Source organism: Anser cygnoides, chromosome 13, assembly GCF_040182565.1.
Source record: "Anser cygnoides isolate HZ-2024a breed goose chromosome 13, Taihu_goose_T2T_genome, whole genome shotgun sequence".
Classification (NCBI taxonomy): Eukaryota; Metazoa; Chordata; class Aves; order Anseriformes; family Anatidae; genus Anser; species Anser cygnoides.
The window spans coordinates 8,059,014-8,079,760 of NC_089885.1; the positions used below are offsets into that span (position 1 = coordinate 8,059,014).

The 20,747-nt window shown below is 38.5% G+C and overlaps 1 protein-coding gene across 4 annotated transcripts in view; it reads left to right on the forward strand.

The window, feature by feature from the left end:
* The window catches only part of TBC1D8B (TBC1 domain family member 8B), a 40,660-nt gene that overhangs the window by 495 nt on the left and 19,418 nt on the right, over nucleotides 1-20,747 (forward strand). For 3 of the 4 annotated variants that reach the window (XM_048075404.2, XM_013183632.3, XM_048075399.2), the window contains exons 2-8: nucleotides 8,552-8,662; nucleotides 12,410-12,528; nucleotides 13,150-13,375; nucleotides 13,870-14,110; nucleotides 15,591-15,798; nucleotides 17,395-17,562; nucleotides 18,913-19,062. In XM_048075404.2, coding sequence (XP_047931361.1) covers nucleotides 8,552-8,662; nucleotides 12,410-12,528; nucleotides 13,150-13,375; nucleotides 13,870-14,110; nucleotides 15,591-15,798; nucleotides 17,395-17,562; nucleotides 18,913-19,062 — 1,223 coding nt within the window. Of the gene's footprint in view, nucleotides 1-8,551; nucleotides 8,663-11,391; nucleotides 11,489-12,409; nucleotides 12,529-13,149; nucleotides 13,376-13,869; nucleotides 14,111-15,590; nucleotides 15,799-17,394; nucleotides 17,563-18,912; nucleotides 19,063-20,747 lie in introns of those variants that run through there. The other variant, XM_067005081.1, reaches the window with a different exon arrangement.

Genomic DNA, 20,747 nt, shown 5'->3' on the forward strand with positions numbered 1-20,747 from the left:
ACAGGGCACTGACACCAGTATAATAAACTTTGTTTCATGAGAACTAAAGGTATGGACCAGAGTTTCTGTTTTTAATTATCTTCTGTGTGGCTCGTAAGGTGCTGCAGGGACCCCGGCCGTCACTGAGCTCCCTGTGGTGAGGGAGCTGTTCAGGCCAGAACTGACTCCTTCCTAGTCTGGTGGTGTCAGGCATCGCCCCTTTCAAGGAGAAATGCCCCAGGGAGCAGGGTAAAGTTGGGGTATGGTTCCTGAATGTTTTGAGTGAGTTGCATCTCTGGGTTTTCTAGGCGCTCTCTAACCGTGTCATCATAGTGTAAGGTGTATTAAACATAAGGCATAATTGTCTTGTCGAAACATTGGTTTATTCTGCCCAACAGAAAAAAACAACAACATCAGATTGTCTGGCTGATGGAATTTCCTATGTAGAAATAGCCCTCCCGGCTGGAGGAAGGGCATTCCTCGTTGGTATCTGAACCACTTGCAGGGAACAGGGAAAATGTAAAAAGAAATCGCTGCAAAATCCCAGGTTCCCTTCTAGGGATATCATGATATTCCAGATAATGTCAGGCTTTGACTTAGAACCAGGGGTCATATTTTTCAACCTTGGAAGACTTGTGGTCATCAGGTTAGACTGGCCGTTCTCTGGCCTGGTGTCTGGAAACCAAAGCCAGATGAGTCAGTACAAAGGTTGTCTGGCCGTGTGATAAAATTCACGTAAGAACTGTGACGAACATGAAACGAGACCTAGAATCAGGTGTTCGTTTAAAAGCATCCTTGTAGACTTGCAGCTGGCAAACAGCTGGGGCATCCTATTGCCCTTCTGCTTTTGTTGAAGGTGAGACTTCTGCTTATTTTCTGTCCTTGATGGCATTTGATAGCATGGAAAAACACGAATGAAAGTTCCTGTAGGGTGCCTTCCCGTGTGGTGTCGCACGTTGTATTTCTATAACTTCTCTCATTATTTGAGGTTCATTCAGATTTCATCTGTACGTGTTTTTTCAGTGGACAAAAACAAAAATAAGATGTTACTGAATTAAAATTATAAATAAGAAAGACTAACAAGAGAATTGGGAAATAATGTATGCAGGTATAAAAATATTCAAGCCTTCTAGGTATAAACTAGCACAACTTGCTATGTCAGGTTTTAATTTTGTATTGCTGTATGTTACTCAAGAAAGTTAGTGCTTGCTTTAGCAGGAAAACACCAATGAACAGCTATTATCTTATGAGATCATCTCGGGTGTGCCAAGTGAAGCCTTTTTCTGGCTCTCCCGAGCAGCGTTTTCCAGCAGGTGTGATGGAAGAGTGGAGGTGCCCGCCAGCCGGAGGGGCAGGGGGTTCGCAGTGAAGGAGGCGGCAGCAGTGCAGGTAGAAGTCTTGCAGGAGTGGAGGGGCCGTGCCTCAACCCTGGGGTGGGAAGAAAGGTGAGACCAGCTGTGGGGTTTGAGCAGCAGCAATGGGACTGGCTGAGGAGGCAGCTGAAAGGGATCCCAGCAATACAGGAGTATGCTTGGCGGGGAGGGCTTTGAGGAGGGAAGGAGCAAGTACTGAGGAAGCAACCAAAAGCAGGTGCAGACCAAACATAGAAAGACAGCAGCTGAGATGCTTACCTGAAGGAAGGCTGGGATTTGCTGTGCTGACCTAGGTTTATAAAGGAAACCACACGTGGACTTGTTTGTATGACCCTTCCGCACTGACACAGCAGGGCCAATTTGTAATCCCTCGGTGACAGTTAGCTCTGAGGCTCGTCTCTACACACAACATAGTTACTAGTTGGCTAGTGTGGATAGAAATGGATGGAGGTGCTTTGTGCTGTTTTTGCTTAGCCTTGTCTCTCTCTGCTGTTACATACCTGCTTAGTTTTCTATTTCATTCTATTTTCTTTCATAGACCTCTCATAAGGATACAGATATTGTAACCTGTTTGGCTGGTTCTGTTTCCTGATAGCTCAGCCTGCAGACTGTCACAAAATCTGTTGTTGTATGTCTGGCAGTGTGGCTGTGTCCTCTGCTCCTTCTGTTTTCTGCAGAGCCACCATGGGAGATCTGCTCAGGTTTGCTGGAGTGTATTGGAAAGAATGCGGTTAGACAAAATGGTTTGCGTGCTGAAGCACAGTTAAGAGGGGAAAAAAAACACTGTGTTGTGAATGCATATGCTGTAAGCGAGGTCTAAAGAGATTAAGCACGTTGGTCATAAAGACATTATTTTGGTTATAGCTTAAACAGGACCTTACCTAGAAGACAGGTATTCCTGGAGTGATTATATAAATGGGTATTTGATGTCCCAAAGTACTGATCTTTCACTGAAATGTCAGAAAACAAATGATTTGTTTTCTGCTTCCATTGCTTTAACTTTCCTTTTTCTGCTTCAGAGTAAAACACAGCTGTGAGAGGAAAGACACCTGTCAATAAAGTACGTGGCTGGAACTGATCTTCCCTGCTTGCTGTTCGTGTCGTGCTTGAAGAAAGGGGGATCCCAAATGTAGGAAAAAGTCCTAGTTTTCCTGGAACGATTATTGCCATCCTGAATCTGTAGAACTCCCCTGCTGATATTCTTGCTTTTTAAAGGATGTAGCTTGTTGTCTGCATCATTGCTAGCTAATTTGCAGGCGTAGGAGTTTGGAGGAAGGGGAGGCAGAGCTAGACTTGCGTATGTGTTCTGGGGAAACTTTCTTTATCTGGTATCTGGCAAAAGGAGCTATGTGAAAGTGTTATGAGTAGTGGGTATCAGTGGCAAGGACCTCGTCTCCAAGAGAATTTCTTCTTGAACCAATGAAAAAAAGTACCTGGTGATGTTACAGAAATTCATTTTGGTAGGAACAGTAGGATGGGAGAGGAAACTTACTGTAAGCAGACTTGGTATGCAGCAAAGGTGTTTGCTTTTCAGAACTTAAAGCTCTGTGCTGTGGAACCACTAAGTGTACAGTAGTAGAATCATTTGGTAATCGCATGGTAGAAATCATTTATATCTGCTGGTGTTTTAGCAGACTGGAGCTTTCGGTTTGGCTTGCTTGCTGTGGGTTTTCCAGTCTGATAGGAATTGAAAGGAAAACTTGCTAGATGAATAAAGATCTGGAATGATCTATGCTGCGTTTTTCTTTTCAGCAGCTGTAGCAAAGATTATTTTTCAGTGCGTATATTTTGCAAGACAAATAATAGCACTGTGTCATGGAGCATTTTTACATCCGGGGATGGCATGTGACAAAATGATCAGCGTGTACTCTGGTCACTTCCCAAATACTTTCACTTTCCAAATTAGAGGAGCAAGCACACCCTGGGGCCACAGGAGTAAGCACCCTTGGAAGTGTCAAGTCAGACTACCAGCAGTTACGGGAGGTGCTGTGGCTTGCTGCAGAGTGGAGGAGTTGGCTCTGAGCCTGGAGAGGCAAAACTGGTGCTCCCCACTGGGCTCGAGAGCAAAGGGCTGTTGCTAAAGTTCATCTCCTCTGCTTGGCCCCTGCAGAAGGTGCTGACCTGTTTGAACATTGCAGGAGATTTTTCTCAGCTCTGTATTTAGCTGTGATTGTGTATTGAATTCGTATCCATGTTGTACAGCTTTTTAACCGTACAGAAGCAAAGAAGAGGAGCTCTGGCATCTGTCAGGCTTTTCTCCGTACCTCCCAAGGAGATTGACGCTTACTTATTTCAGAGTTGTGCTTCTAATTTCCCTGCTCTGAGGGATATTCATTGCCACAAGTACTTTTACATATGATCTTGAATACACACCTTAGTTTAATGAGTTACCATTGTTTTACCTGAGCCATCCACTGACTGTAATGTACGTGAGTTATTGTAAACAGAGATGAAATCTTTTTCACTGCAGGCTTAAACTAACCTGTTTTACATCTCAATTACCTAAGAACATTTGCATCTCAGCCCATGCTCAGCATTGCATTAAGCTGAGGTTTCTTGGTCATGAGACCAAGTTCCTTTGGGAAATAAAATTAAAAAAAAAAAAGATAATTCTGTGCTTAATTTTAAGAGATGGGAAAAAGGGTCTTACTATCAAGTTGGCATTCATGTGTTTTAAATCAAATATATCAAGCCAATGGCTTTTCATGGCTTATATTTGTGTCTTTGTTTAGCGAAAGCTGGACCTTTACTTATTTGTTTTCTGAGCCAAAGTGCTCTGTTGTCACCCTGGAATGAAGCTTTATCCTTCTTTTGTAAACAAGTATTTCTAGTAGTAGGGCTTTGCAGTTTGGGTCTCCTGTGCTGTAATTTGACAACAGCTCGCTCCCGATGTGTATTTTCCCTGATACTGGGGATGTTACAGAAGGTGTGCTGTGCTGCTGTGAAAGCTTTGGTTTCTACAGACCTGCGCTTTCTGTTTTTTAAGAGGGATTTCTTGAAGAATATAGGCGCTTAAATTGTGGTTGGCATACTTGAATTCATCGTCACATATTTGGGCAATGGATATAGGTTTTGTAGTAAATCTGTATATTTCACATACTAAGTATATTTCCTGTTGATATTACTCCTTGCAGCTGTGTCTAAGCATTGCATTGCCTTCAAGTTTTATTTTCCTATTTAATTCACAAGTTATTAACGGGTTGACTTTGTGATACAAAAAGAACATTAAAAATCCTGTAAAGTTCATTCATTGATTTTTATTCGTGTTTGTATTTCTTCTAAATGTACGGACTTTAGTTTTCAGGAGGTGGCTGTTTAAAACCCTGTTAAGGTTGCTTCAGGCTTCCTTGCTGTGAGGTGTCCTTGCAGGGTTGCACCGAGTCTGTTCGGTTACCTCAGGATCATGCAGACATCCTCCTCAACTTCTAGCATTTCTCCTTTTTATGTTGATGTAAATAAACTAAGAGTGAGTACTTGGCAGTGCGTGGAAGTGTCTGCTGTTCCAAGTCCTTAGGGATATGGGGCTGGCCACTGTTGTGCTAACAGAGTATCTCTGTTTGTAAGGAACTCCTACTCATATAAATATTTTATGTCCAGTAACACTAGTAATGTAGTAAATCAGGAGATGGGCTGATCCACTTTTAATATCATTAATTATTGACCTCAGAGGTGCTGTTAGGCGACAGAGGAGAAAACAGGCTTGTGCTAACTTTGCTTCAGAACAATAGCACTCTATTTAGGAAAAGCAAACAGTAGTACTCTCTTGATGTACTTGGTGAAATAAATACGGAAGAACAAGGCAGTGTTGCTCCCAAACTGCAAAGTGCCAGCCAGTTATTTTCATATATATTATCTTTATTGCCATAAATTGGTACAACTGAGAGCAGAATTCATTGCTAATATGTTTTGGTGCATGTCTCTGCGGGAAAATAGTAGGAAGCAGGCTGCGTGAGCTGCTGCTCTGGTACGTTGCTTCATTGTACCACTGAACCATCTGCACTCAGCTCTGAAGGTTTGCTTTGGACTACCGAGACTCTTTCTATTTGCTGATATTCTATCAGCTAATGTTCATATGCTGTCAACTGAGTGTTAGAGAAACTTTTGAAAGGGATGCTTCCATATTTCAAAGCTATTCTATTTTCCTTGCCCTTTTTTATTATTTTGTAGGGTGTTTTACTCCATTTATTTAAGTATCCAGGGTATTTCGTAATGGTTTTACACAAGTAACTCTGAAATTGAAAATGTTTTCCGAAAGCAGAACCTTTTCTCCTTGCGAATGTGCATCGCCTTTTATATCTATAGCTGAAGTCATTCCCTGCGTGAGGCTAGAGGATGATTTGAGTGAAATCACCACTAGACACTGCGGGTCGAGCTTAGAGCAGAGGTGGGAGTAGATGACCTTCTGAAGGTTGTCCCTAAAACTGTTTGTTTGAGAACAATGTATGCTGCATTTCATTAGCAAGGAATTGGCAAATAGGGCCTGATTTTTCCCCTTGCATCCCTCATGGAGATAATGCTAGTATCTGGGCTGAGCAGTTGCTGATACTCTTGTTCTCTGTTCCTTTATGTTACAATTAATATCCTTGTCATTGTACAGGTGACTTTTAAATCTTTCCTTGTCTGCAACCCTGGAAATGAGTCATTTTTCAGCAAGCTGTTGTGAATGGGGTCAGCAGAGTGCCAGCAAACCGCTCAGCATTGGTCATGCTTGCCTGGGTGAACGTGGTTCTTGATTTCCCACAGGAAATCACAATAAAAGAGAGTGCTTCCTGTGATGCTTACTACCCAACAACTTGCAGTTATGGAAACCCTGACTGACAGTACAGTATTCAGAAAAGTTCACAGCTCGTAGTTAGAGCACATGCAGGGCTAGGGTAAGAAGATGGAACTGCCAATTCCTTGCATTTATGCCAGTGACCATAGCGGTGAAATTAGCTCATAATGTACTGAGAGGTTATCAGCTGAAGCACAAACCTGCGGTCTGTATCGTGGACAAAGCAGCACTGACTGGCGTACCTGTTGAAATGACCAGTCCCAGCCTGGTGCAGCTGCTTGTGTCCAAATCGAACAACCTTCCTTCCAACAGACGGGAGCTGGTCGGGTGCAGTGAGGAGTGCCGCTCTCTGGGGCGCTGTCGTAAGCATTCACTCAAGCTCAGCGCTTGCATCGACCTCATAAATGGTGACTAATGCCCTGGTACAAAAATTAAATCAGGAAAATTGTAAAAGATGATAAAGTAGCTGCTAAAGCACAGCCATCTTTGAGATGAGCTCAGTGTTCTGACTCATTCAGAAAGGCAAAGCTCTTTATACAGATCTGAATGTTATCTATTCAATGTCTGACTTCGGATTGAAACTACAAAAAATGCTACTTTTCAACAGTAAGTTACAGGCTATGAACTGCAGACATTACAAGGTGGTATTTTTGATGAAATTTAATGGCCTTTGGGCTTTCTTTGTGTTTTTTTATTATTATTCACCTTTTTTTTTTTTTTTAAGAGAATGAAAATCATTCTGAAAATTGAATAGCCACAGTGAGGTAGGTCACACAGGCTCTGTGCTGAAAGTGAATCCTTAGGAAGCATGTTCTGAGGATGGCTGCCCTAGACCTCTTGGTTTTGTCTTAGTTTGCTTCCTTGTATTCCCACAGTTAATACCTTTTATACCCTCCCTCCCTTATATACCTTAATACCCTCCCCATAACTTGAGAGGGGATTAATGGCAGGAAAGTGGAATGAAAGGTAGTAGAAGCCAGCCTAAAAATTCTGAAGTAACTTTTGAGAAATACAGTTGAAAGAATTCAAATCTAATGCTTCCATAGTATATTAGAGATTGAATCAAAATATAACTCGCAGTTCCCATGGAAGGGTACCTAGAGGAGCTATAAAGGCATGTACTAACTTTGCATACAAGCTCTCTACCCTAATAGCAACTCTTGATGAAAGGTTCTGCATCCATGATCTACTTTACAGCATCTCTTGGGTAGCTGCCTCACTTGTAGGCCTTACATTTCAGTTCTTCTGTAGGAGATTAAAGGCTGTGTGTGATTGCTTTGGCAGCACCGCTTTATTTGAACTTTCCATTTAGGCAGCTATGCTAGAAGGATGCCAAGCCTAGAAAATACAGGAAGGAAGCACAAGATATTGCCTGTCTTTTTGTCACTTGTATTTTCATAAAAAGAAGTTTTACTTGAACATCAGGATCCAAAAGCTTATATTTTTTTCTGTATAGATTTTTCTTCTCCTCTTAGAATTCTCTGATCCTTAGATTTAAAATCAACTTTTAAGGTCTCTGAGCTGTCTAACACTTATATTACCGTGCAGAAAGAATGATATTGGCTGCCAAGCTAAAATACGTACTCATTTTCTCAGGAAATTTTTTGAAAGAGAGTATCTCATTTGTCATGAGAGTTGAAGCGTGTCTCATTAATGGAATTACTATATTTTGATCTGAGCTGGGCTTAATAGGAGCTAATTCAGTCTGTAGTGGAAAGGAGGTGACATGGCCATTACATCTGGCGTTATAACATATAATGGAATAATGTACCTTATGAAATATACTCATGCATGGATGAAATCTTAAGTGTTCCGTACTGAGTGTAGGAGTCCTCTGATAGAGTGTTGATAAAGAACGGCAGGTATTTTGTAGGGCAGTACTTATAGTAGAGTATGGAATGAGCAGCAAAACTTCTGTAGGTACAGAAAGTATGATAGGTTTTTCTCGTGTAAAAACAATGGGTGGGATTTTTTTATAAATCGGACAAAATGGAATTGCGGTTTCCTGAGAATTGTTTCCTTTCTCTTTAAAACAGAACAACAGTAAATGACTAATTATGAGGTAGTTCAATTACTGCTTGTGCTTGTTAAAGGCTGGGAACTACTGCGTTCCTTTTCAGGTTATTCTCTGGTTTACCATGCTGTATGGCTATTACTTCCATGGGTGTCATCTCAAGACCTTCTTCATCCTCAGGCTGTGTTTATAATGGCTTTTGCTGGATGAAAGTATCACTACCTCACAACCAGGTTCATCTTGGAGTACTTTGGCTTTACTCATTTGTGTTTCTTAATTTCTCAGTGTTTATTAGAGAATAACTCTTCACTTGGGTAGCACTCCTATTCACTAAGAAAGGAGACGGAAGGTGAGTGTGCATTTCAAGACCTTAGTTTCACCAAGCTGTGTATGTTTTGTTAAATGTTACAGGTCTTCTTGTGGGAACGCTAGATGCAGTGCTGGATTCTACATCCAAAGTGGCCCCTTTTCGCATCCTGCATCAGACACCAGACTCTCAAGTCTACTGGTCCATCGCATGCGGTATGTACTACTGTTTAGAAGTTAAGTGAGTTTATAAAGTGAAAAATCAAGGTACAAAGAATGGTCTCAGTTTTTGTGTTGGGTTAATTCTCTCACATCATCACTCATTCCAGTGACATCTAAATGGTTTAAAAGTATTTGGTATTGATATAGTGTTGCTCAGGAGATTGCAAACAAGAGATTGGCAGCAGTTTATGGTTCCAGTTTTTCAGACTATATCTTCGTATTATAATGTCAGATTGCCTGTTTTCTGCAGCAGTCTGTGAAGTACCGAGAAACTGCTTTGGTGCTCTCTTAGAATAACAGAGGCACAATCTTTCAGTCTGTAAGCTGCGATGGAGCTCTGTAACTTGGCACAGTTCAGGATGGTATGGATAAGTTGACACTTGGGAGTACTAAATGTGCTGTAGGTATGAATAACAGGAATAGCTTATCTGGATTTTGTTTCCACTTTATCTTTGTTTGTAAAAATGAGCCGGGTTCCCAGTCATGGTAGCAGCTGAATTCTTCCTCATATCTGCTGCTCTCAGTGCAAGAGGTTCTTTCTCTTTGTTATGTTATTAAGCAGTAGGAAATGGAAAAGAAAATTGACCTTGAGTGCTGAGTATGTGATTTTTCATAAAGCATCCTTATTGCTAGTGTGTGTATTTTTTATTTTAATATTGCAGCTTCCCTTGAGAATAAAGTCTTTATTCTTAATACAGGCTGCTTAAATAGTAAGTCTCCAGACAGACTTTCATTCCAGAAGCTGAGAGGACTCTTAATTCTTTGCATGCATCGTTGTTTTTTTTCTTAGCACGGTCTTGTCTTTACATTGAAAGTAAAATAGTCATATGGTCTGATGGTAAATGTCACAATTAATCTATTTCTTAGGCTTATCGAAAACTCTGAAAATACATAGAATTGGAGTTAATATATATATATATTTGTTTTTTTTAGCTTTCATTTTTTAAAATTATTTGTGTTCTTTAAAAAAAAACAGAACACTCCATTTAGATTTCACTGGTCTCCAGGCCTTCTTTTTAGTTGCCTGTGGTGAAAGATGAGCTTTGTAGGAAAATTTGGAGGTGCCCTTCTGCAAACATGTACATACATACATAATTCTACTAGTAAGTGCAATGCTATTGGATTTTGCTGCTATCCTTTTATTATAAATCTTTGTTGCTTCACCTTAAACGAGAAACTGTGCCTTTTCCGATCTTTTTTTATAAAGTTAGCTACTTTCAAAATACAGATTTCTCCTTTTAGAGGTGTAGTTCAGTAGTTTACGCATTTCATGCTGTAATGCTAATCTGTTCCTGTTCTGCAAGGACTTATCCTAAGGGCAGTAGCTGGTGAAAAAACTGCTTAATAACAATTTAATAGAATTCATTACATGTCACTTAAAAGGGGCAGCAGTTTAAAGTTGATAGAATTTGAACAGCTTGTGAATTGGCAGTAAATAAAAATTTAGGACTTCTTCTGAAGTCAGAACTAATGGTGACAGGCTATTAAAAAAGATACTTTGATAAGTACATTGGAAATATACTGTAGGGAATTCTAACAGCATCATGTAAGCCCCTGGGAAAATATTAAGTGTAGTCTTCACTTTAGGACTGAATTTATATAAATTCTATGCTACATAAGTATACTTTAGAACAAAAGGCTACATAATGTAATTGTACTTTGTGTTAGAAAACAGGTTATTCCTTCTGTGAAGTGAATAAGTTGAAGAGATTACATTTCTTTCCTGCTTTTACATGTTAAGGGTCTGAAATGGTGCTCCTAAAGCATTTAAATGTTTATAAAAAATTTCATCTTTATTGTGTCACATCTGTTCCTCTGATTCTTGTTCTGACTCAAATAATTGCTCCACGTGTGTAGTCTGAGAAAAAGAATTAGCTTTTGAATTCATTGCTGTGTTAATTATTCTTTATATCATTTCTTTGTGATTGCAAATCCAGCATATGTAGCACAGTCTATTTAACTGTATTTAGAACAATTTCTGTTCATTCCCATAGCAGCCTTAATTCTGTGGAGTCCACTGAAAATTGTTCAATTAGTCTTTGCAAAGTAAATTGCGAAAATAGAAATACTTAATTCTGTCTTCTTACTTAGGGGTATCGATAGTATGCGATTGTACTGGCTTTATTTGTGAGCATTCCTGTGAAGGATAAAACAGCCAACTAACTTACATTCTAGAATCCCTTTATTCAATCCTATATAAATTCTTTCCGTCCCTTTTCTTCTCTGTTTCCCACCATCTGATGGGGGTGGAAAGAGCCTCCTGTCTCTAAAGAATTGACACAGTGTTGTATTTGCAGGACCTCAAATGTTGTTTCACTAGTACAAGCTCTGCTTTATTGCCTGTTACCACTTCCATACCTTGTATCTGAGTAAATGAAAAGAATAAGATGAATTATCATAAATATTTCACAGATCGTGAAAGTATCTAGTAGGTAAGAGTTTCCCTTTGTATTTGAAGCAAACCATTAATCTATTTCTGGGAAGTTCGGGTGAGATAGGTTTTCTTTGCTATGAAATTATAGTGACATATGGTAAGCGATTGCTATCTGAAACCTAGATTAAAAGCACTGTAAAGTGAATAAAGTAACATAATAAAGTCGGCTTCTCTCTAAGATGTTTGATAACGTGGTGTTTATATTCCTGGAACACTGAATTTTATCTTGGCTATGGTTTATACATTCCTTATGGTTAGTGATGACAGTTTTTTTTTATGATACTGCTCCCCTTGCATGTATATAATGACAGGGAAGAAAACATTCCTTATTCCTGTGTGTTGGGAGTCTCAGAGGGTTCAGAAGAAAAACACTACTAATTTTGGAGGTGCAAAAAACATTTCAAGGATTATTCATCATATATGAATCGATGATTTTTTTTTTTCTTTCCTGATACAGGATCTTCCATCTGGGATGTAGCTGTGCTTCTGTCCTCTTGTAGAACCCTTTAACTGCATGAAAACATCACATTATTTGGAATTACAACACAAGTAGAACTTTGCTGTAGATAGAATGACAAGTTTCCTGAATGATGTTTGCTTATATTTTAGTGTGATAGAAATATAATTAAAATGTGACTTGATAGAGAATGAGATAAAACCATGACTTACATTGAGCACAACTAACTAGTAATTGTTTGTGGTAGGCAGTGTTAATGGTTGTTTCATGTATCCAAAGAGAAATCTCTGCTACTCTCCTGGTCACAGTGATACAGGCTTTACATCCTTACTCTTGTCAGAAGGTTTTTGCACCACAGCAAGACCAAGTCTTGAAGTTCTCAGGGAACCAGTGTAGCTCCTTATCTAAGCTGAGGCTCACATTTTTATTTTCTCATGAATTTGGTCTCATGTTTCCCACCTTCTAGGGGAGTGTCCTACATACTGAACTGGGAGCGTGCTAATGATGCTCTGAGGGACTGCTGAGCTAAGGAACTCTCAGTCCAAGTCAGGCTTCAGCACTGAGCCACAAAATGTTGACAAAGCTGAGATGCCTCTGGATGTCAAGGCTAGAAATACAGCTGCATAAAGAGCATGAAAAATAAAACCATGACTGTGCATTTTTAATGTACACCATATACGTTTTTGCTGTACAAAAGAGTTCAATGATAGGTTTATAATTTAGGATTTGAATTCATGTATCTACGTTACTCCGTGAACCTGGAATACACTGAGTATTCTGTTGATTATTATTGTGAATAAACTTATTAAAGTATCTTCTAATTTTTGTTAATACTAATTTTCTCTTTCAGGAGCCAGCAGAGAAGAGATAACAGAACACTGGGACTGGTTAGAAAACAATGTTATGAACACGTTATCAGTATTTGATTCAAATGAAGATATTACGAGCTTTGTCCAGGGAAAGATAAGAGTAAGTAACAGGCACACACCACAGTGAAAGGCTAAGTATTTTTTTTCCTCTAAATGTACACAAATAATATGTTCCCTATAGAATGTTGAAGGACAGCACTGTAATGTTACATACCTCTGAGTGGGAAGTATGTGGCTGTTAGCTTCAGCATGCTCTGTTGTTACTGTTTATCTGCCCCACAGTTAAGAAAAGTTGTTGGACATAGATTATCTCTTTTTGGTAAATGATACAGCAGATGCCTTTAGATAGTGGTCTGAAACTGATGATACATTATTTCACAATTTTCATAATGCCTAGGAAGTATATGGGAGGTTTGTCTTGAGAAGGTACAGTGCTTCACTTTGCATATACTAAATGTTTAGCTCAGGAATTCTTGTCATTAAGTAAGGAAAACATGTTTTTTTCAGATTGTATACGTTGTACCTAAGTTGTGTGGGAAAATCCATTGTATATGTCTGAAATAGCATATTTGATTTATAACCTGTATTTTGAATCTCAGACTGTTTTTGCGGTTCTTAAACTTAGTATAGTATCAGAATGCTCCATTTTATGTATGCAGGTGCACGTACGACACTCACCCATGTGGACACGTATATAAAGTAACCGGTTGTTTTGTTTTAGGGTTTGATTGCTGAAGAAGGAAAAGGTTCTTTTGTAAAAGAAGAAGATCCTGAGAAGTTTCGTGAGGGGCTTATGAAGTTTGAAAGGTGTTTTGGATTACCAGAGCAGGAGAAGTTGGTTACCTATTACTCATGCAGCTACTGGAAGGGCAGAGTGCCTTGTCAAGGATGGCTGTATCTTAGTACCAACTTCCTTAGCTTTTACTCATTTTTGCTGGGAGCAGAAAGTAAGTAAGCCTGGATGCTAATCTTAGTCCCTTTATGTTTTGCTGTGTATCTTTCAGATTTGGAGTAATCTTATATTCTGAGTAAACTATTTTGCCATGTGAGTAGATGTCATCACAGAACAGAAAAAACACAAACATAAATACTGTAGGGAAATAAACGCATTTATGAAACATACTTTAAAATGTTCGGTTTTTTTCCCCTCTGTTAGATTCACAAAGAAGGCACCAAAGAATGATTCACACCAAAGAGTGGTGTGTCTTTAATGTTTTTATTTCTATGAAAGTCTTTCTAATTGTATTGTTTTATAGGAATTATGAAGGGAATCTTTATTTTTTGGCCTTGTGAATTTTTAGCTCTTTCCAAATGGGTTATGATTTAACTGTGTTGCTTCTTTGTACTTTATTAGTGTTGTTGACTACCACTTTTCTGTGTTTAATAGAAAGATAGGAGCTAAAGAGAAGTTACTCAGATCTGCCTGTATTTGTATTTTCAGTAAAACTTATTATCTCCTGGGATGAAATATCAAAGCTTGAGAAGACTTCCAATGTTATCCTGACAGAGAGCATTCATGTCTGCTCCCGTGGGGAAGATCACTATTTTTCCATGTTTTTGCACATTAATGAAACATTCCTTCTCATGGAGCAGCTGGCAAACTATGCTGTTAGGAGACTTTTTGACAAAGAGACATTTGAAAATGACCTCGTCCTTCACGACCCCCTGCAGATCACCAAGAGGTAATGTAATTGCTTGTAGCCTGTCTGCTCTGGGCCCAGTGCTTTTTAAGACAAATGGGAGGAGAATCCTTGCGTCTAGGAGATAAGTAAATGTCGGCAAAGCTCTTAAACAAGTGTCTTGTTAAAAATTGGGATCAAAGTAACATGAGGCATTGTAACTTATTACTTTGCAGTATCAAAAGTCTATATGAAGGCAGGAACTGATCAAACCTTCAGAACTGGGCTTCTACTATAGGGTTTACAGTAGTTGATGTTTTTAAAAGGCATTTTAGCAGCATCTAGAAATAGACGATGCAGTTCAATTTTTGATTTTTTACAAAGAATCCTGATGAGGAAGGAGAAGGTGGAGAACAAATGATTAAATACACATGTAGATAGTAACTGCATGGCTTTTCTGCTACAGGATATAGGTGATAAAATCAGTGAGATACAGATAGGTATATGGCTTTCCTTGTTTATGGCAGCGTTTTAGGCAATGGAAAAGATGTGTATGTCAATAACCGGATGGTTAGAGTCCTTCCTTCTCAAGGAAGATGTGTGGTTATTTCATGTTGTATGATTTGAGTTCTAGTTTCTGTAGATGCAAATGCTGTCTTCTCCTCAATTCATATTCTCACTCAGATGTTGAAGTGTTGATCTGCTAGTTACTGTGAAAAGCAACCAGGAAAAGCAAGTCTATTGTTATGTAATTTAAATTCACATAAGGGGACTTCGTTGAAAATGTTATCTATATAAATAGAAAATATGATAAAGCATTTTTCTAATAAATTTCAGTCTTAATCTGATTTCCAGTAACTCCATTTTACTTGTTCCTAGTTAAAGCCCCTTGCAACTGCAATGTAAAAGGGAAAGGAAGAAAAAAAGCCAAGTCTTTAATTGTATAGTAAATAAAACCTGTTCTAGGTTGTATTTCCTGGGTAATTGATACCTCAATTTGGTAGCAATGCTGGAGAGAGATGGTGCTCTGTGATCAAAATGTTGATTGTGGCTGCAGTTATCTGTGAAGAATTTTTCCATGGCAGATGTCTACAACATGTGCTACATTTCTAGCTAATTGGCCCTCTGTCAAGCAAAAACTTGTTTTAGGTTTAAATGGATTATTTTGATGGCTTGGGAAACAGAGCAGGATTAGGCTAATAATATGTTGTTGTTTTTTTTCGTTTTCTCTACCATCTTTAGGCCCTGATTCAGCAAAGTTCTTCACTGTGTAAGAGCATGCTTGAATCTATTCCTATTTAGTGAAGCATTTAAGTATTTTGTTAAGTGGGTGTATACAGGTTTGGTCCTACACTCTGTTGCCTCTTTAGGCAAAATGCTGAGCCCTCCAGATGGACACCACAGATTATGGGAGAGCATCATGCTTACATAGCCTTTTCCCAAGGCATTTTAACTTTCTTATTTGTAAGGTCATTTAAATATATTTCTTTTTTTTCCTCTTTTTTCCCTCTGTTTTTTTTTGTTTGTTTTCTTTTTAATCTAGAGGCCTAGAGAGCCGAGCCCACAGTGAGCAGTTTAGTGCATTCTTCAGGCTACCCAAAGAAGAAACTTTGAAGGAAGTTCATGAGTGCTTCTTATGGGTTCCTTTCACTCATTACAACACCCACGGGAAAATGTGCATTTCAGAAAACTACATCTGCTTTGCTAGCCAGGATGGCAGCCTGTGCAGTGTAATCATTCCATTAAGAGAGGTAATGGAAACTACAGTCAGAGCCTGCTTTACCAGACGATTTGCATTTGCGTAGTTTAATGCCAGTTTAGCAGATTTTCGTTAGAATCTGTTTAGTTTATATGATGTCATAATTTCTCCTTACCTTGGATAGTGCATATAATAATACTGGTTATAGAACTGCTTTCATGTTCCAGCATTGTCCCCTGTGTCTTTTTTGCCTTTTCCGTAATTACTCTGATTTCTGTAGAAGGATACAGAATCCAATTTTTTAAATACTTTTTTGTAAAATAAAAGCTCATGCTTAATTCTTGAGATTGAGTTAAGGGGAGATTCTCAAAATAGAAAGTAAAGGATTGAAGAGGGTGGGTCTTGAAGACAATTGTTCTGCCATGTTACTTTCTTAGCTCCGTGGTGCCATTCATCTCTTTGCAGTAGTTGAGCAGTGCCATCTATTCAAACATCTGTAGGAAAATCCATTGACAGTCTTCAGTGAGCAAATATCAATGCCATTACAGCTGGTAGTCTCAACAGACTGAATAAGGACCATATTGTCAAGGGCACAGCATTCAGAGTTCTGTAGAGTACAGTAGCTAGACTGGGATAAAGTCTAGGAGAAAAAACCCCTTCTTCATCCCTGTGCTAACTTCATGTGATCTGGGACATTTCATGTGATTGCCACATTTCAGTCTGTCGGTGTTGGAAGCTTTTCAGCAGCACCTGGACTTGTAATACAATAGCTTAAAAATTAAACAGGCTCTGTAATTGCTCTGTATACTCTGTACATACTGCCAATGTAAAACACCTCACAGTGCAGTGAACTGAGCTGATTTCAGCAGTGCATTTGGTGTTCCCCACCCAGATAAGGGACTTTATTTGATCTTCTGTAAATAGTCTTGGAAACAATAGTGACTTCTATAACCTGTGAAAAAACAGAAGAGACTGTGTTAAAGGAGCTGACTCTAAATGCTCTCATGCAGATTGTCAGGTACTGCGGAGTTGTTTTGTTTCAGCAGTCTTTCATTCTTTGCTTTCAACAATGTAAAAGCATCAGCACTGACAGCCACTCCAACTATTCACTATTGTCTTGTAAGAACGTGCATTATTAAAGTGTATTAACTGCTCTAATCTGCAACTGTTCCATCGTGGCAATTAAAAGCAGCTCCAACTGTCATGTTATGACAGCTGTCATTGAAAGAGTATTCTCAGTGGAAATTCCTTCTTGTGAAACTTGATTCGTTTGATTACTTGCAAGAGCCATGTTTTGTCTGTTTTTGGATGGTAAGAAAAAAAATAACAGCTCCAGCAGGTAGAAGGAGGAAAGATATTCAGATACATTGCATGCTTACAGCTGAGAAAACCTTTTCAAAGATTTTTTTTTGGTACTGTGTAGAAAAACTATCACAGATCCTATTGCCTTGTATTAAAATAGCTCCAGACCACTGAGCTGTTAAGTAGTAAGTTACTTGCATGACTAATTCTGTTTGTGTGGTGCTACTGTTGTCATACTACTGTTTCATGTACATGTATCTTTTTAATTTTTTTCTTTTTAATTTTTTTTTTCTAGAAGCAATTTTTTGAGGTGAGTTGCATAATTAATATATCCTTGCCTCTGTAGGTCATAGCGGTGGATAAGGCTGATCCAGCCAACAGAGGAGTCAGCATTAGTACCAAAGGAAAAAGAGCTTTTCGTTTCACTGAGGTTAAAGATTTCGAACAACTTGTCACAAAGCTCCAAATCAAATGCAATGCAACTTCAAATCCACAGCATATCATAAGTACAGAGGTAACTGTTCAGCTAATTCTAATTTCTTATTACCTGCTCCTAGGAATTAGGTTTTCTAGTCTTACAAATAGTTTACATATTGTTGTCAGTGTTTTGCAGTGTAATGCCATACACTTTTAGTCTGAATCTAGACACAAAAGGAGCAACAATATCTGCTTCACCTCTAGATTACAGGTTATGTCTCTTTCTATTTTTTTAAATCATGTTCCCATTTCTTGCCTTCAGACCCTTCACATTAAAGTCTGATATAAAAAAAAAGTCTGATATAAAGAGTGATATAAAATATGTTTAGCTGTGTTTTTGTCAGCTGACTCTTTGAGTCAGAAAGATGATGGAATAATTGTAAGCATGCTTCTGGATGTGAAGAAAGCTGTGTGTAGTTTCATGCATAAGAAATAAGAAAACAATGACAAAACAGCCCTAGCAAACATTACTCATTGCATTTTCTGTATCTCTTCCATGAAGGTTTTCTCCTGAGAAAAATGTAATCAGCTGGAGTAGTCTATAAAATGAAGGCTGTAAGAAAATAATCAGTGTCTCAGCAAAGTCTCTACATTGAGATTTTGCTTCTTAAGAGTTATTAGGTGCAAGTGGAGTAATAAAAGCAAAATAGTTTGATAGCAGCAGCAATGTTCAGCTAGTAAGGGTACATACAGCACAACCTTGAGACACCTGAGTGGTAAGGTCTGCTTCTCAAGGGCATTCCCCTTCAGATCACCTTCTTTTGGGTAATATCTGCATTGTTTTGGCATAGTGTGATAAGTTGTATAGCTTTGGTTTTAAGGTGTGGAAAAATAAATAACTCAGTCAGTGCCCATTTGAACGAGAATGTGTTGAACAATAATGTTACTGTTGAATGCATTATGTTTTGTATTATTTGGCTTTATTTTCTATCAGGTTTTGAAAAGCAATCCAGGTTCTAATGCTGTTTTTGAAATGCTCTTAGCATTTCTGTATAGTTCTGTATGGCTCCATTTAAATTAATTTTTTTTTTTTTTACTTCAGTGATTGATGGTCTGGCCTCCCTGTCTATTATAATTTTCATAATGAGTTTTTGTCCTTTTATAATTAAGTTCTTGGCTGTAGAGATGGATTTTCAAGTGCAGCCTCCTGATAGCCTGGCTGTGCAGAACAGGGACTGCTGGTTTTCATTTATTTTGGAAATTTGTTCATGCATATATGAATTGTGTGCGTCTAAATTTTAATACTGTATCTGGTACTGGTAAATTAATATCATAAGCAAGGGTAGTCTAGAAACAAAAACGGTTTCTGCTATCAGTGCTGTTTCTTGAAGGATTGTTTGGCATTTATAACTACCATTTATTAATTTTTGTTTGTTTATTTATTAAGGTTGCAACTAGTTCTGCCTCTGACAGTCCAAAAGATTTTGATGAGTTATCGTCAAAGACGGGTCAGAGAGATAACAGCAAAACCGTCAGTACAGAAGCCCTAATGACTGTCTACCATCCTCAGGATGCCGAGAATCTAGACTCTAAAATGGTAAGGGATAAAAATGGCCAACAGGCTTTGGAATCTAATTGGAAAGGAGTTAAGTATATTCCAAATGTATTCCAGCAAGGCTTCTGATTTCCTCTGGGGCTTTGCCAATCTTCTTTCATCTGCATGTTCTGTATTTTGAGTCCACAGGGTGCTTCTTCATGGCTCCATTCAATTTTCTGCTCGTCTTGTTTAATAATGATATGCCTTATCTTCATGGAGCTAATTCCTCTTGCTCTTCCAGCCCCTCAGGGAAGAGTTGGCTGTTTGTTTTGTGATAGCTAACATATTTCATATCTTTCTGAATTGTCAAGGTAGAAAGCCACTACAAATGCTTTGGGAACAAGGAGAATGTTATCAGGAAATTGACTTCATTTCTTCATTGCTTCATTCTTTTGCACTTCTTTGTAACAAATCTATGCTCTGGAGTTTTTTTTAATTATTATTTTTTCAGTAAGACGTACTCATTCTGATTCTCCAAAATGTGTGCAATAAGACACAATTTTTATTTTAAAATTAGTCTTTCAGCAAAATTGGGTAAATTCAGATATGGAATTTATGATATCAGAAAATAAACACCCCTTTGGCAGGAATGAAAGTAATACAGGTTTTTAAGTTCTGCTTTTTATAGCACAATGAACAAAAGTGGGCAAAATCTACTTTCCCTTTCTGAAGATCACCTTGAATTGCTTTAACAATATTAAATCTTACTGCTGCATCTGTAGAAAATGTAGTGGCAGTGCTCACCCTGTCTCAGCACTGGAGCCTCTCTTGGGATGCAACACCCGATTGTCAGTTGCTTTGCTACAGGGAAATTGAATTGCTTTTTAGGTACATAATCAATAGTTTATTAGAAGTCTTATACCTCACAAAGGACCTGTTTCACTGCCGCCACTCTTTCTACCTCCCTCTACTCTGCAGGTAAAAGCCTCTTACTTCAGTTATGTTTGAATAGGGAATTTCTGCCAGTTTTCCCTCTGAAGCAGGTTTTACGTACGTGGCTGGTCCTACTGAAGTTCAGATACATACACAGTTGTTTTGTATTTTGACAGTAATTGCTATTTTGTAAAAACGTTCTCTCTAGTTGATAAATATCTGATTAAATGTTAAAACGATAGGGGCTTAAGTGTTTTCAGCTATTAGTTCCCCTCCTTAATCCAACTAGACTTCATTCTCCTGCAGTTTTCCCTGATTATTGATTCTCTCCCATTGCTATGTGGAGTTCATGTAAATAAACTGTGGAGAGACTTAGAAACTGTGGCAAAACAATTACACTGTGTCATGCCATCCCTCTGCTTTGCATTGTTTGTACCCACTCTGTTCCAAATCTGTTAACTGATATAATGCAACAAAGCATGATGAATCAGACAAAAGGAGAGTAGCCTGTTTTGCCTGTTGAGTTTCTATGGGATGTTATCTCATCTGTGTCAGTGTTACTACATTTGTATTGCTGTTAGCAAGAACAATTCATAGACACATTGAAGTCACGGTATGTTACTTTATCTGAATAACTAAGCAGGTATCTGTGACAGTATGATTTCATCTTGCAAATAATCATATGCTTAACTACCTTGCACCATCATGGCCAGATGCTTTTCTCATAGCTTGTTTGTTAGAGCTCTCAAATTAGCACGGAGAAATCTGGAACCACACATAAACGTTCTGAACCTTCTCCCTATTTTTCTTGG